The following is a 17274-nucleotide window of genomic DNA, read 5'->3' on the forward strand; positions in this document are numbered from 1 at the left end:
ACAGCGCACACAGACCAGCTGCCTCCAGCCCCTCCCCTCGTGGTCTTTTGCGCCGTGTGTGCGCGCTGGTCACTTCGAGCTCAGGCAGCTACCGTTAGCAGTATGCATGTTGCTGAATGTTCGTGCCTTGAAGTTAACTGTAGTAATAAAACCGTTCAAAACACCGCGAAAGCTACACGCTGTGAGAGCTCCCGAATGTCATGTATCAGGGTCTGGTTGTTACCCTGTCCATTGAGCAGTCATCCCCCTCTCGCTATAGCTGGAGCTAAGCGCTTTACGGAGACTAACCGCTACTTGAGACTGGTCGTTTGCTGTAACAGAGCCTTCCAGTTCTCCGTGCCTGTATCCAGTAACTGCATCTATGGACTCGAGCACGAATAAGACCTTGGTGTTTATTAAATTGGCTGGACGAGTTTTTAAATCCTGCAACTAGAGTTTGTTTGAATGACAAAATCTTAGCTCAGATAAGATCCTAATGAGTGCAACAGGACATGTAAAGCAGTAGGGTCAAAACACAGATAAACAACAAATGAACAATGATCTAACAAACAAGGTGAACTAGAACTGACTACAGAGAGCCCTAGTCTGATGTGATTCAACAGTAGTTAGGTAAATAGTGTTGAGATTAATAATAACAACATGTCACTTTCTGTGAAACCTACAGATTTGTAATACATTCTCAGAAGTTTAATAAATGCTGAAGTGCACTAAACTTTTATTTTTTCATTGAAAAGTTTATTTGTACATTTCTTCTTACCCGTTTCGTTTATTTAATATATTTTTCATATATTATGTATACAATATACATTATGTTTTTACATTCTGTGCAAAAATGTATGTCAAACTTTAAGTTTCAGTAGTCGGAGTTTTAAATTGAAGTGGGAAGTTAAGTCTTTTTGTGTTAATATCCCAGTATTGCAGCTCAGAAAGGATACACTGTACGTGAAAACGCAAAAAGGAAATTTGATAGGTTACCTCTTTTAAGCAAGTCTCACTGTAATAAAATGTACAGAAGCCAATGGCTGCATTTAGAGGTGGGATTCAATGGCTGGCAATAAGAAACTATACACAAAGTAACTCAGTTATAATATTCTAAACCGCTGCAATGATAATTAGGACTTACAGAAAACTACCATTCAATTATCTTCAGTAGGAGGATAATATCAAAATCAAAATAGACATTCCATCGCTGTCTATAGACATTCAATGAAACAGCCATCATAATCACAGTAGGATCACAGTTCTCTACATTCTCTACAGGCACATTGTGTCGATGGAACTACTCACTGACTGGGAACTAGCTCTCATCTTGTTAGTAACATTACTGAACACAGAAATGCAGCATTAGATCCTGAGTTAATCGTATCTCCACCAGTGAAAATCACATTTGATTGATTCACAACCTATTCACATGCAAACTCCGTTCTACCACTGTTCTTTGGTTAAATTAGTGCATAGGTGTGCTAACTCACACTTTGATGACAAGGCGACAATAGAGAGAGGCACTTGCAAATATTCTGTCGTCACCTCGGCTCTTCGCCACATATTTGGAGTCTTAGGGAGTTTTTCCGGCGTTCCTTGCGTTGATAAAAGCCATACCGTGAGTTCTGAAGTGCGTAGTCAGATCTGTTGCCTTTTCAAATTGTTTGCCGCACACCCTACATGCAAGGGTGCCCTCCGCTTCCTTCACCTGAGCTATGGTGGACTGAGAGGAGGGCGATGCAGGTGCAGAACCGTCCAGAGAACTCTTATCGTCATGGTTCCTACTGTTACCAGGGGAAGGTGCTGGGTGCAGGCTGAGGGATGGATGGTTGTCAGTGGATGCAGCTTTGACTTTGTGGGTGATGAAGCGATGGCGTGACAGGGAGGATTTGGATGTGAAACAGGCGCCACACTGTAGACACTGTTGACCACCGCCGCCCTCCGTCCCTCCTCGCCGGTGCTGGCTGATATGATCCAGGAACGTTGCCTGGTCCTCTGTGGTGAAGCCGCAGGGCGCACAGCGGAACCCAGACTCAGGAAGGGAGTAGGTGGCAGGAGCAGTAGAGGACGACCGCAACTTCTTCACTGGACTCACTCCATCTGTGGACTCTTCATCCTGCTCCCATCTTCGCAGCCCCTCTCCGTCTCCGGCGGGCCCCAGAACTGCCGTCCTGTTCTGAGGAACTGCTCGGCCTCATCTCCGCCTCCCTGTGACCGGAGGAAAGCAAGACACCTGCTGTAATGTCTTAGTAGTCTCGCTTTGCCAGACCATCCACACACTGCGGGCGGAGGAGGGTCTGGCTATTCAACATAGCATTCCGGGATGGGAGAAAAATGTGCTCTGGTTTATTGCCATTTCTTTAAACCAATCACAATAGTCATGGGCGGCGCTAAGCTCCGTGCGGAGCCGCTGTAAAATAGTTGTGCGAGAGAAAACTCAGATAGGACAGATAGTCTAGCTAGCTGTCTGGATTTACCCTGCAGAGATCTGAGGAGCAGTTAACCATAGTCCTCATGAATCCACCGGAGTTTGAAATTCCAACACAAAGAAAGCGGAAGGAAACAGACATACATGCATCCGGTGGAATTTCCTGCGGCAACTGAGCAATCCCGGAAGTGGAACGTCAAGGATATAAACTAACATCTTAGTAAAAAGTGTTTTTTGTTTGAAGATGAGTGGCTTACCATTAGTGTGTCCTGGCTCAGTGGGTCCATGCTGTGTCTTAGCTGAATATGCCTCTCCAACATCGCTCTGCTGCTGAATGTTTTCTTACCCTCACTACATAAAACACACACACACACACACACACACACACACACACACAATGTACTCTGTTATGATTAAGTGATTGCAGTGAAGGTTTGAGTAGGCATCACTACTTTCAGGAGTCATAGTTACTCCTGAAGTTTTACTAAATGTTTTAAGACTTTACAAACAAGAGAGGTTAGGCTGTGAGGAAACCATATGATGCAACAAAAAGCAGAATAACTACACAACTTTACAGGTTATTATAGGTTGTTTGTTTGTTTTTTTGCGATAATTAACCTGAACTGGGCACAAGCTGGGCTGAATCTTTCCTTTTCACTCATTGTCAATATACTGTTTTTTTAACTTAACTAAATAAAATCAGTGAGTACAACAGAAATCCACTTGATGGTAATAGTTTCAACACAAAGTCATGTGTGCCATAATCAGGATAGAGGATGCAGAATGTGGGATACTTACTGGCAGCGAAAGCAACGATTCATGACTTTGTGTTTGTCTCTGCTGTGACGTCTCATACTGGAGGTGGTGGTGAAGGAGCTCTCACACTTGTTACAAGGAAACTTCTTCAGTTTCTAAACAAGACAAACATAAAAACATTTGGCTACATCTGTTCATTTATAGCTGTATCTAAAACTGTAATTAATTGAGACAAATTGTGCATCTTGGACAGCAGGGGGGGATGGTGGACTCCCAGACCTTGCTATGTTGTTCAGCCATATGGGTAATGTAGTCTTCCCGGTCTGTGTAGCGTGCATGGCAAGGCGCACACTTCCACACTGAGGGGGTCTTCATCCTCTCCGTCTTCACCGTCTCCTCTTCCTCTCCATCTGAGCTCTCCAGCTTCACTGAAGGCCGTGAACGAGAGGCAGCAGCTGGAGCTGAAGGCAACTCTTGTTTTAACGCGGCAGTCTTATGGGTCTGGGGAACAGGACAAAAGAGACATTATAAGGCTGATATCTTCACACTAACTGAACTATAGTAGACACTACAGTATATAAGCATGCATGTACCTTGAAATGGTCCAGAAGGGAATTCCTCTGAGAAAACAACTTGGTGCACTCGGAGCATTTAAACACATGCACCTTCTGGTTGGTTAAATGAGTGTCAAAGTGGATGTACAGCAGGGTCTTGTTTGTAAAAACTGTGTCACACATGACACATTTATAGATTGACCTGTAAAAGAATAAAAACTGGGTCAATAAATTGAAAGGAAAACATTTCTTTTCATGAGAAAAATCACATCTGTGTTTGTGTCTCTGTGTATATATATATATATATATATTACATGGTCTGTCCTTCAGTGAGCGTTGGATGTTGGGCACTGATGTGGTTCTGTATGCTCGGAGTAGATTTGAAAGCCATGGGACAGGTAGGGCATTTGTGGAACATATCACAATGAGCCTGTTGGATATGAGACTTCACTGAGTTAAGTCCTCCAAAAACCACCAGGCAACTGGAACATCTGCGGAGAGACAACATTGTTAAATAACAGAGTAAAGAGTAAAACATGGGCATATCAATAGAACTGATGTGATGTGGGTATAACGACGACATCGCACCTGTATCCAATGCGGCGTGCAAAGTGTAAACAGGTCTCATCAAGGTGTGTCTGAAATAGCGGCTGCTTGGCCGTGCCCCCACACTCCGGGCAGACGTGTGGTGGGCAGCCCTGGTGGATGCGTTGATGAGCTGCTGCACTGCAGCTGTTGGGCAGGAGCATGGGTGGGGAACACTCTGTGCATGGCTGGAGAACAGAAGAAGTAAGGAATAGCCAAAGAAAGGAGTTATGTAAAGTTACGAGTTCATTTTCATATCATTGGAAAACAAATACAATGTCTTGCTCTATTTCCCCCTCACACTTAAGAGACTCACAGAGGTTTGTGCTGATTTGATTTCTTGGAAATGCTCGGCCACCTCTTCTTTGCTACTAAACTGAACCTGACACTCAGGACATTTATTACTCAGGTACTGCACTGTCTCTGCCTTCTTCTTGGATACTGCTTGATGTTGCTGGGGTGTTGGGTTTGGGGTGGCCTGGGCTAAAAAGGATGATGACAGTCCTGAAGAGGATGACAAGAGAGATGGAGAGAGCACACCTGAGGAATCAATGAGGAATAGACAAAGAGAAAACACAAAGGAATCACATCCAAAACAATTAAACAATGGTGCTGAGACAGAAACACTGTTAACCAACCAGTTGCCGTGGGTTCCTGCTGGCCAATCATCTGCTCCACAGGTACAGGTTTCATGACAAGGTGGGAACACTGCATGATCAGGCCTCTCTCCTTGTGCTCTCTGGCGTGTAAAAGCAGGCTGCACTTGTTGTAGAAGGCTAACCGCTTGGCGCAGTGATTACAGGTCACCTCAATCCTCAGCGAGCGCCGATTGTAGTGCCGCGCCAAGCTCTGCTCGAGGGCAAAGGCATCACCGCACTCCAAACAGCGGTAACCCTGCAGGGAATCCGACATTCATCTTCTTAGATATTGACATCAATATCAAACAAATGCCAAAACAATGTTGTGAGCTTGTCATGAAATTACGATTAATAGCACCAATTAAGTCTAGTTCTGTTAGAGAAGGAATGTAGCCTGCCAGGAACATTAGCTTTGTTACAGTGAAAATGTTTTACCATGACACTGTTCATAATGCAATATCAGATGACTTATACTGCACACATCCTCTTCCTGTACATTTCTTTTTACATTTAATGAAAACAAAGTTATCTTCTATCTTTGAAAAAGTGTGGCTGCTTTTCATTATCAGATTTAACTTTAAATCCTGCAAAACAGATGGATCAACTTGGTAATCTGTTATGGGTTTGTGACAGGGGTACCTAGTTGCAGTTTAGACTATTCGGACTGCGTTTATTTTCATTAACGATTAAACTGCAGGTTATTTTCTGGATTAATCGATTTGTTGTTTTGTCCCTAAAATGTCAGAAAATGTCAATCACAATTTGCCAGAGCCCAAGGTGACACATCCGAATTAATTGTTTGTTTCAACCAACAGTCCAAAACCCCACAACATTCAGTTAACTATATATTATCACATATATATAATCTATGGATTGCTTCCCCCTGTACACAATGACAGCTTACCTGTGCAGGTAGAGGAAGGCCCCACTCTGCAGGAAGAGGTGAGCTCAGATCTGGTTTATAACAGGGCAGCAGGTTCTTGTTGTTGAGGATCTTGTTGAAAGCTTCTACCAGGTTGGTCTGAGTCTTGGATATGATTGCCCCAGTGCTGTTAACTATAGAGGCTGGTCTGCTGCTACTTTGAGGCGTGAGCAGAGGTGAAGGTGGAGGAAGTGTCATCCCACTGTTCACAGTTTTCTGACCCAGGCTGCGAGGGTTGATCCCACCCGGGCTGACTCTGGGAGTGGACACAGAGATGGAGGGCAGGGCTGCTGTTTTGGTGATGCTTACAGCTGTTGGGGAAACTTTAGGCTTGGTGTCCACTGCGGTTTTGTCTTTGACCATACTGGCACCTTCCAGCGTTGCAGCACAGGCAACTTGGAGCATTGTCATTGCAGGCAACTGAGATTGCTGTGATAACTCCCTCCTGGATCTTGTGTTTTGAAGTTCTGGTGAAGGTTTTGAACCATTTACACCCTTGGTAGTAGCTTTCCCACTTCTTTTAGCTGCAACACCAGTCACAGTCCTTGTGATGCTGCCTTTAGGCATTTTGATTTTAACTTTGAGAGGACGCAATGGAGATGAAACCGTCTCTACAGCACTAGCAGACCCAGGATCCTTAGTGGCAGCACCACAGCTCTCCTCGTTCAAATTTTCTCCATCTCCAGACACCTTTACACTCAGCTCCTGGGTGCCACCTGGCCTTTCCTCTTCTCTGGGTTCACTTTCCATGAGCTCCTCTTGGGGACGGACGTCCTTGATGTCCGCTGCTGTTTGGGCAGAATTAGGGCTGCTGCTTCTCTTGGGGACTATAAGACCTGTCTCACTGGGTGGTGGGCTCTCAGGTGAGTCCCTTTCATCTATCACATGCTCTGGATATTTCTCCTCTTGGACTGATGCAGAGCCCCTACTGAGAGAGGGGAGGCAGCCCGGGGGGGTCTGTGGATGAGGAGCTGTGGAGGGAGAACTGGGGGTGGTAGGTCGCCTCTCCCCCTCAAATCTGGGTTTAGGTTTTGCAGGTGCCAGAGAAGGCAGACGAGGAGGATGAGAAACAAGACAGGAAGTGGTTTCAGGAGACCCAAGCAGTTCAGACCGTAGTTTTGCTCTGTGTTTAAATTTGGGAGGGGAGGACATTATAGGTTCTGGGCTCTCCTGGATAACCAGTGGACTTCCTAAGTCTGGCTCCGAGTCATCTTCATCCGAGTGCATAACATGCTTAATTCCAGCCTGAATACTCCCGTTTTTTGGTAAAGGGGAGGGTGATGGATTACTGAGGAGACAAGTTTCCTTCTTCTGGGGGGAGTGAGAAAGGTGAGGGCTGGCTGAGTGTAGGGAGGGAGGAGTTGAGGAGTTGTGACCAGCACTAGTCGAAGATTGGAGGTAGAGGGGGGGCTTCAAACTGTTCATGACATCAGTTGTGTGCTGGACTGATCCCACCTCAGCTCCTTTATCGCTTTCACCTTTATTAGCCTTCAGTGTGGACCTCAATGGGGAATGAGGGTGCCATGGCTCTGTGTTGGACTGTCCCTGAACCCTGGGGACAGATCCCTCAAAGCCATTAGAAATCTGGGGCTCCACAGGGGCATCAGCAGGCATTTTGAGACCAAGCTGTGAGGTGAAGTCACCCACCTTGACCTGAACATTTAAGCCACTGCTTGAGGGATCGTCTGTTTTATCCATTACAGACTTCTCGTCCTCTTCAAAAGAGTCAGACCGCACTGTGTTCTTCACAATAACACTGACCACAGGAGGGTCACCATGTGAGGCAGGAGGGCAGGGAAAGCATGAAGGAGACTCAGTCTCTCTCTCATCTGCATTGGTCCCCACCTCATCCCGTTCCTCCTCTGGACTTGATTGAATGGCCTCTTTGGCATCAATGTCAGGAATGTCAAAAGCTGCCAGCAGATCATCAAAGTCTGGGGTCTTCATGTCCCCCATTGCCAGCACCAGGCTCGAAACCTATTTGGGCAACACACGAGTCAAAATTCATATATATAAGTTAATGTAATCACGATACGTTGACACAGCTTAACTACGTTACGAAAGATACATGTCTAAGTAAACTGTGCCACAGCTGATCTCACAACAGGGTCGAGTGTTTCGTTTACGTTAAACTTGTTAAATTATTCTGCTCCAGACTTTAACGTTACTAATTAGAAATAAGCAGGTCTAACATACACAGATATGTTAAATAACTCTAGCATGCCCAACTTAACTGTCACGTTACAACAAGTGGGTCCTTCTGCTAACAGCTAGCTAAAGTTTAGCATTCAACAGCTAGCTAGCTGGCCGTGCTAACGTCAACCGGCCAACTTTTCCCACGTAGCTAGTCAAAAACTATAATTAGCTAGATCAGTGTAACACTCAGGTAATGCAGTCCAAATATACTATGTTGAATGCGTGTTAGTCTTACATTAGCTCACGCTTGTACTTAATATTTGAACTACCTGCTAGTTTAGCGAACTTGGTTCCTGAGTTTCCCCTCGGACGCATAAGTTCCTCGTCACCAAATCGCGCGACTCCCCAAGAGCCTCAATTTATTTTTTTTTTTTTTTTACATGCGTTGTTCACAAAATTAAAGAGGTGTCATACAAATGTATTCGTAAATGTTACCCTTTCAAACACCATCTCAGAAAATACTTTTCTAATACGAACTACGACTTATACAAGCAAGACCAGCTCTGCGTCCATCACCATCTCTACATCAGAGGGGGCACCGAGACAAGACGACTGATGCTTGTCTGCTGGGCATCCTGCTAGTCAGTGTAGGCTTCGGGCAGTGAGCTGGATTGCCTCCCTACCTGCGTCGGTTTCTAGCGGGATGTCGAGAGCAGAGCCCTAGAGAGACTGTCTTTCTCTAGCACTGTGGTCGAGAGTTTTGGTGTCCTGTCACCGAAACTTATAGGATACCGCAGTGCCGTGACTTTCCACCGACTGACTGTTTTCTGTGCTGATCTCACAGTCACATTCTGCTTATGATGAATCATGCACAAGTTGAAGGAGCTGATGGTGTAACATTTCACTGCAATTGTACTTTTTTTGAATGTGACAAATACAATTGATTGGTTCTTTCTACAATGATCTTTACAATCTGTGACTATTTGTTTTGACATTGTTAATCTATACATTTGGAAGTACTTGCTAACAAACGGTTTTCATAAAATATGACTTTTTGGTTTCACATATTACATTAAAATGCAGATTATTATTCTTAATTTAAGTATTCTGCAAGAAAAGTACATTCATAAAAAACATCTTTCACATTTGTCAGACTGTGTGGAATATATGATGCTATTTTAATTCTCATAAGAATGGTATTACATGTTATAAGCCAAACGCTTTGTCAACAAGTTTGTCTCTTCCCTAGGCTTAGTTCACACATTATAAATCTTGTAATTCTGTTTTGTTCAATAAAGAACACCCATCATAGTCATCATAATCATATCCCCATCTTGCAACTTAAATACATGTTTAACTGGGTGCCACTGTAGCTGTGTAATACCAGTTATGTTTGTACATTTCAATGCAACATCCATTAATATTTTGGTAAGTATGTGTAAATTAAATGTTGTAGCTAATGGAAGTGTAAATAAGTTTCAAGCATCAGATGAAGTACCACCTTGTATTCTGTAAATTTATTGAGGAAATCTGCCCAGGTTACTGAGTAGTCATATTACAAAAGATTAAAAAAAGCTATGTGACACACAAAAAATTAAATCAGAATATGCCCTAACATAAAGTTGAAAAACAAGGCAAAAGTTGTTTACATTTTACACAGCTACATAAACAAAATATGAATAAAATGGTTCCAGTATGGAGGAGAGTAATAACATTACTGTGGATAACACAAATGCGGTGCAATTCTCAGGTCTTTTTTATTTATCATATATTAAGTTTCTCTCTTTGGGCGTTCATTTCTTTTTCTCCTCATCCTTCTTGGTGTCGGGTTTAGAGCCCGTCTGGGAAGCTAGAGACCCCATGGCGTTACGGATGGCCTCATTGTTGGGGTCGACTCCAGGAAGGTTTTCCAGGACGCTCTGAAGGAACTCCGGATCCCGCATAACATCGTAGTCCTCTTCATCCTGCACACAGAAAATGACATATTGTTACCTCGCACTTTTCAATCTGATGAAAAAGACAAATGAGAACTAATAAAGGCTTGTGCTTACTTTGGCCTTACTGGAGTCCATGTCAGTTCCTGTGTCCATGTCTTCAGCACCAAGCTCTGAAAGAAAAATGGAACAGAAATGGTTGAGTAGGAAAAAAATGGGGTCTATGGACAATAGTGGTCAGTTTTAACCTAGGCTATCTGATGTGCTTCTGTGCAAAAAACACATTTGGACACTTTGAACTGCATCTAATATCCATATCTAATTGCGAAAAGTATTGCATAATAAGGTTTGCTATCTTAAGTAACAAGAGCAATACCATGCTTGTACTCTCATGTCAAATTCAGTGCACATAAAATACTCTATAAATATGAACCGCAGACTAGTACAAACTGCTATTGCCAACTGTAAAGTCATTAATCACAAGCAGGATATGTGGGAATGTTTTCGAGACTCCAAAGACTCCACCTGGGATAAGTAAGTGTATTAGAGTGCCAATACAAACAAAACAATAGCCCTAATGTCAGCATCTCCAGGTAACCATTACCCAAATTGGCAGCTAGATATACGCACTTCTACAATCAATCATACATACCGTAATAAAAGGCAAATATATTCTATATTCTGGAGTTTGTCCGTGGCTTACTTTACATTCAAGAATACAAATAATACAAGTAAAACACATACAGGACACCCACCAACCAAACAAACTGGTTCTTCTGCTTCCTCTAACATGCCTTGAACATAATTTTGTAATGTTGATGTGATGCATACTGAATATTAGCTTGTATTAGAGGTTATCAATTCTCCTGGCCAGGGAAATTCAGAAAATTAAAATCCATGTTTGTTTAACCTGCTCCTTCTCCCTGCATGGACATCTGCAGAGCATAGACGATCTGTTCATCCTCTGTCATGCGGCTGAAGTCTGGTAGAGCAGGTGTGGATGAGTCCGTATGGGGAACAGACATCTTCAACAAGGCATCCTCAGACTCTGCAACAGAAAAAGAAAAAAACACACTGTGAAAACCCTCACGTTGGGAGCTATAAACCCTCTACTGAAGGAAGTTGGGCGTAAGTTGGCATCTATAATAGCAAATAAAGTTGTTGGACATTTTTCTCACCATCTGCAACAGGAGAGGAAATGCCAGCTTCAGTAGCTGATGCGACAGTGGCTCTGCGCGCTTCATCCTCCTGTCGTTGTCTCTGCTCCTCCATAGACACCCTTAGAGCCTAGAGAGAAGAGAAGAGAGGAAGAAAACCATCTCATAAAACAACAAATAGCATGACGCCACACAAATATACAATGAAGAGAGAATTTTTAAAATGTGGTAGTTGAAAGTAGTTGTGAAGCAATATGGATGAATAATCCAGAGGATTTTAGTGGCAAAAGACAAGAAAAGTTGTGGTGAATGAACTATACAAATGATACACACAGTGACCTGTTGTAGTGGATTTCCCCTGCTCTCTTACCAAGGCCAGCTCTGGGTCTGCGCTGGGATCCACTCCAAACTCAAAGTCACCAGCACCCAGGCCCAACACTGCACCTCCCTCTCCAGCCAGGATGGGTGAGGACAGCAGGGCATCAGCCAGACTGGGGCCTGGAGGAACTGTGACCAGGTGGGAGCCTGCTCCCTCTTTGCCATTCAGTGTGTTGATGAAGGCAGTCAGCTTCTCTGTGTTCATCTCCTGCGGGGGTGAGAAAGAATGAGGGTAAGCACGTGGACCAGATAACAGCTTAGAGAGGGTAAACATACACACAATAGCACATTAGATTTTTTTAAGATGTTGAGTGATGGAAAATGACCTCCTCTCCAAAGTTTATGACATCCACATTGACCTTTTCCTTCTTTAGACGCTTTGCCATTTTGACCATCTACGAGAAAATAAAAATACTTCAGTGACACAAACACATACTGTACATGCAATCACGTTTTATCTGGGGCCTGTAATGAAAAAGCATTACTACAGAAACTAGGCTAGATAACAACTTCTAGAACAGCTCTTTTTACATCGGTCCATGTCAATGCTTTACTCAGCAACGTTATCCAGATAACATAATCCTCCTTCGTTAGGGAGGCCTGTAATGTAATGTCCCCGTCGGGATTATTAAAAGTAGGTCTTCTTCTTCTTCTTCTCCTCTGCTGTGCACATTTCCACTGCTAATGTAATGGCACAGTTTGCAGAAAGAAAATACTAGTACTAAGTGGTGTTTAACTTCTTCAAAGATATTGATGTTTGCTGTTGAGTTTAACTCTTTAAGTAACTCAGGGATAATTGTGTTACTCTACATGTATGGCTTAGTCAGTCAAGTCTTTAGATAAACAAAGTGTGAGTAATTATGTGTTAATATCACTTGGTATATACAGATAGTGTTCAAATTGCATTAAGTAAGAGTGTGGTGACCAGGACGCTTTCCCAAGAAGATGTTTACCATTCCATCCAAAGAGGTCTGATATTGTTGAATTGGTTATTAATATAAATAATAATAAATATAAAAATGTCCCAAATCTAGTATTTGGTGGGTAATACATAACCACGTATATATCAGCAAAACACATTGAATTACGTTAGAAGTAAGCTCACTTCTTTTTCGTTGTCCTCCACTGGGCTGCCAACAAATGCAATGATGCGCATTTTGTGGTTTTTGCCCTGCCTGTGCTTCAGCGCCAACTACAAAGAAAAACATGAATGAAAATAAAAGAAACCTTATGTATAGCAAGAAAAGCACAGCTGTGATTAATGATGGCTTCATTACATATAGGTGAGCCCGTTCTTTAACTGACCTCTCCATATGTCCTAATGTTCCTAAAATTTACTTCACACTTTCTTCCAGCTCTTCTGTTGGTTTCCTAAAGGAGGAGTAGGAGAAGACTCACTATGTAATGAAAGTCACAAACTCACATGTGCCACCCTGATGCCGGTGCAGAAGCTGATGTTTCCACGAGGCTGCACAGCATGCAGCTTGGACAGTATCCTGCCTGTGTCTGGAGTCAGTGTGGTCAGCACCTCACAGTTGCTGCACAGGGACATAGCACTTGTGTTATTATATGGACATATTTTGAGTGTCTGTACACTCATTCAAACACACTGCCTCTTACTTTGCCATGGTGATGAGGCCCACGTTGTTTTCAGGGTTAGTGCGGGTCTTGGAGTGACAAACAATATTAACTGCGTCCTGCTGAGCCTGAAGCCTGGTGGGCAGAAAGTCTCCATTGCGCATGTACTCACTATTGTCCACACTAAGAAAAACAGCAGCATTAGGAATGTATAAAATGTAAATTACATTGATTGGACAAATGTTGGTATGTTGATAGTATGACAATACATATGTGCAACTCTAATAACAACACTGTATAACCGCTTTATATACAGTCTTGTGTATAACATGTAGACACTGAAACAATTAGTTCATTAATCAATTAGTTGACTGACAGAGAATACAGTTTTTTATAAAAGTAATTGATCAAACAGAAATGCCAAACACTTCAAACATTCAGCTTCTCAAAAGTGAGTATTTGCTGCTTTATGTCTATATTTTAGTCTTGGACTGTTGGTTGTACAAAACAAGCAATATGAACACGTTGCTTTGGGAAAATGTGAAACGCATTTATCACTGTTTTCTGACATTTAATAGACAAAATGATTAATGAAAAAACGATTAATATATAACACATTAATCAAAATTATGGTTGCAGCCCCAGTGAATACAATAACCTGAACACATACAATTTAATTAATATAGCTAATATCCCTGCAATAACGTTACTGCTAACGTTACCTATGAAAAACTGTACATTGTTTTATGAAACAGAAGGTTGTTTAATGTTATGTTCTCCCTCTGAATGCATCCAAAATTAAGAGACAGCCAGACAGTCTATTTGTGATAACTAAATAACATGTTAGCTTGGTTAGTCAAATAAAGACAACAGAAGATCCCACTTAGTTGCATGGTTTGACAATGACAGTAGGTTTTGTTTGCTAGCTAATGCTAACGCGATAAACAAAGCCATTTTTATGCAACGTGAGGCGCACTCTGGACTTTACAGTTGACGTCTATACACATAAGATACCAACACTGCATTGGCTAGCGTCAGTAAACATTAAGCTAACTGTTAAATGTCTATAAAGTGACTAAAAAGCCGTTTGTTAGCAATGGGCTGGAAGCTCCTGCTGGCTAACGTTAGCTAACGTTAGGTTATGGAGTGACTCAGGCTTGAGCATCTTAAATCCCAAACAAAACAAATAAACCTGCTCAAAAGTTTCAGGCAAACGACGTCAAAAGAAGCATATTCGTTTATCAAATAATAGCTTATTTTGAAAAAGGTTAGCCTGGTCAGTTTTTAACTTTAAACATATTTATAATTCCTTACCAGACCATGGTACTTTCAAGCCCCATCTTGATGTCGGTGGTTTACGACGTCATCGTAAGGGTTTATGGGTAATGGTGTTTGGTAAACTGGGGGTGAAACACCATGCATTTCATACAATGTTTTGATCAAATGTTAGGGTGATTAATAATAATGTCAATGTACAATACGTTCCAAAAGTTTATTTGAATCCATGCTCAAGTATAACAGCTATGCAAAATCTGAAAAGGCCAACGGCAAAAATGTAAGGGGGTACTTCTTTAAGCACTGGGGTGTGTGCATGCAACATAGCAAAAACTGTCAATAAAGCAGATATTTAAAAACGGTGTATGTTACAAACAAAAGACGTGTGAATTCAGGCGTACACAGTGCTAGCACAGGTATGCACATTTGATGTGTCTATCTGTGAAATAATCTTCCTTCCTGAAGGGACTTTCTGGAAAAGGTGGAGGCCCGAAGGCCAGGAAAGATCTGACTCCAATTGATCTGTCTGCTCAAATTCCCACGCGTCTGTTTGTGAGACTTATTGATACCAGAACTCAAAGATCAATGCAGAGATAGGTAAGTCAAGCAGTTTACTAGTTCAGCAGTTTAAGTTCTACAAACACGTATGTGGGTTCACAAATGACACTAAGTTTCCCCAGTTTCAGACATGAGGAGCTCAGGTCAACAAAGCCTCTGTCAAGTTTGTGAACCCAGAGTCTAACTGTCCCTCTCCTCTTATTCTCTCCTCTTGGGGTGGTGTCTTATCTTTTAATGCCAGGCAGAATTGTGTGTGTGAGTGTGTGTGTGTGTGTGTGTGTGTGTGTGTGTGTGTGTGTGTGTGTGTGCGCGCGCGCGTGCGCGTGCGTGCGTGTGTGTGTGTGTGTGTGTGCTGCTATCTTCATCGCAGTCTTCTGTCTGGTTCCACTTCCTCTTTTTGCTTCTCGTAACCTTTTCCCATCGACCGAACGCACACACAGCAACCTAACAATCATTCCCTGTTGTTTCACTTCTCTGTCTGGAACAACACAGTTTTAATAAATTATTTTAGTTAATAGTTAGTTTAATTAAACATTAATAAACTATAATTAACTGTATTCAAAGTTTAAGCTAAACCATTCTGTGCAACTGAGTCATTCTTCCATGTGCAAAGGACGCAGGTGTGCTCCCTCTGGATAATTGTAACCATCTTTCTCATAGTATGCACGCAACTCCACAATAAGCACATAATATAAACTTAACTTCCTACTTTAGTAATAAAAGAACACATTTATATAATAAAGAGCACTTCTATAAAATAAAAATATCTCTATAAGGCTAAAATAAATCATGCAAGTGTCCCACAGTATGTCCCTATAGGTCCCAAAACGTTCCCCTTTTGTTGTTTGATTTACCCTATGGTTGGGAAATAGTCGAGAGTCCTCCATTATGAAAGCAGAACAAACAACCAGCTGTCTCACAAATAAAAGCAGGTCAGACATCCTGAGGCTGGGGCAACCAGGACAAGAAGCGGACACAGCCACAAGGTAAAAGAAACTATATTTCATGCCTAATAGTTTCCAATTAATTGTTAAATGTGTCATTTGCACCTGATCTTTTATGTTTTGTTGATTTGTTTGAATGTACTGTCATAATATAAATAACTAATTTAATGAAGTGATATTTACTCATTGGTTGATGGAAAAACACTAATGACTAAATTTGATGTAAAAACTTTGTGCTTGGAACCTGGAGATGCTGCCTAACAGTGATTAATTGATGCATTATTTAGTTGAAGTGATTGTATGACGATTAAATTACTGCAAATACAATTGACTATTTTCATGAACAGTAAAATATTGTTTTTTTTTTCTCTCAGATGGGGACACTCTTATTTGTGATGGTGATGTTTGCAACATGTTGTGCAGCACCCCAAGGTATGTCAACCTTCAATCAACAAAGCTTTATGCACAAGTTTGTTTACGGAGTAGCATTTGAATGTTATAATATAGATTGAATACTTGTTTGTTTCAATTACAGAACATTTTAGTTAATGTAGTCAGTATTCTTGCTCGCTCTCCTCATCTGAAAGAATTTCTTGGTTTGATTTTCCACCTGTGCAGATCTGTCAGGCAAAGTGTTTGTCTTCCCAAAAGAGAGCAACACAGATCGTGTGAGACTCCTGACATCTCAAACCAAATTCAGCTCTGTGACCACCTGTCTCAGGTAACTAGTGGAGTAATCATAAAGCTTCTTTGTTCATAGGACATGTTTGAACAGTTTGCCCCAGTTTCTCACACCTGGTACATGTGTTCAGATTCAAAACAGATCTCACCAGGAACTACGGGCTCTTCTCTTTGTCCACCTCTGCACAGAGCAATGACTTTGTGCTCTTTAAGATTCATTCAGAGGACGTCATTAGGATGCATGCTCGGGGCGAAGGAACAGACTTTCTGTCACTGTCATTTGCTCCAAACACCTGGCACTCTATGTGTGCCACCTGGCGCTCCGACAATGGTTTGGCTCAGCTGTGGGTGGACGGCAAAGCAACCATCAAGAGATACATCAAAGCTGGGCCCATTACTGGAGCACCCATCATCACCTTGGGCCAAAAGCAGGGTACCCATGGAGGGGGTTTCGATGCGAAACAATCATTCATTGGTATGATTACTAAAGTCCACCTTTGGGACTATGTCATCCCCACTGCTGAGATCAAACGCTATATGGATGACAAACACTTCATTTCAGGCAATGTGTTCAACTGGGGTGCCCTGCAGTATGAAATCACTGGGCAGGTTTTGGTGGATGAGGAGTCTGAAGTTATGTAACAGGGTGTTTAACAGTGGTATGTTCTTGAGAAATGATTAAAATCGACACTTTAAAGATGGTATTAGGTCTTTTTTTTTTTTTTCAAACACACACTATTATTCACAAACACCTAGTCACAGGTAGTT

At 42.2% G+C, this 17274-nt stretch overlaps 3 protein-coding genes across 3 annotated transcripts; 1 reads left to right on the forward strand and 2 right to left on the reverse strand.

Moving 5' to 3' along the window:
- Positions 1 to 1497: 1497 nt before the first annotated feature.
- LOC144519638 (zinc finger protein 687a-like) lies at positions 1498 to 8814 on the reverse strand. The gene is given in 13 exon segments (XM_078252925.1): positions 1498 to 2104; positions 2106 to 2168; positions 2170 to 2190; positions 2668 to 2761; positions 3209 to 3321; positions 3446 to 3667; positions 3760 to 3922; positions 4035 to 4211; positions 4309 to 4493; positions 4622 to 4845; positions 4944 to 5199; positions 5848 to 7842; positions 8685 to 8814. Coding segments are annotated over 12 exon segments (4041 nt in total). The 5' UTR covers positions 7822 to 7842; positions 8685 to 8814; the 3' UTR covers positions 1498 to 1555.
- A 677-nt stretch (positions 8815 to 9491) lies between these two features.
- Positions 9492 to 14455, reverse strand: LOC144519641 (26S proteasome non-ATPase regulatory subunit 4-like). The gene is made up of 10 exons (XM_078252926.1): positions 14363 to 14455; positions 13091 to 13231; positions 12894 to 13008; positions 12576 to 12662; positions 11797 to 11865; positions 11463 to 11678; positions 11114 to 11222; positions 10846 to 10983; positions 10053 to 10108; positions 9492 to 9965 (listed from the first exon to the last, which is right to left on the reverse strand). Exons 1-10 carry the CDS (start codon positions 14386 to 14388, stop codon positions 9795 to 9797), a joined length of 1128 nt encoding a protein of 375 aa, XP_078109052.1. The 5' UTR covers positions 14389 to 14455; the 3' UTR covers positions 9492 to 9794.
- Positions 14456 to 15762: 1307 nt separating this feature from the next.
- LOC144519645 (serum amyloid P-component-like) lies at positions 15763 to 17210 on the forward strand. The gene is made up of 4 exons (XM_078252934.1): positions 15763 to 15867; positions 16200 to 16257; positions 16444 to 16546; positions 16638 to 17210. The coding sequence occupies exons 2-4, from the start codon at positions 16200 to 16202 to the stop codon at positions 17146 to 17148; spliced, it is 672 nt and encodes a 223-aa protein (XP_078109060.1). The 5' UTR covers positions 15763 to 15867; the 3' UTR covers positions 17149 to 17210.
- Positions 17211 to 17274: the final 64 nt, after the last annotated feature.

The sequence above is a fragment of the Sander vitreus genome, chromosome 6 (assembly GCF_031162955.1).
Source record: "Sander vitreus isolate 19-12246 chromosome 6, sanVit1, whole genome shotgun sequence".
Classification (NCBI taxonomy): domain Eukaryota; kingdom Metazoa; phylum Chordata; class Actinopteri; order Perciformes; family Percidae; genus Sander; species Sander vitreus.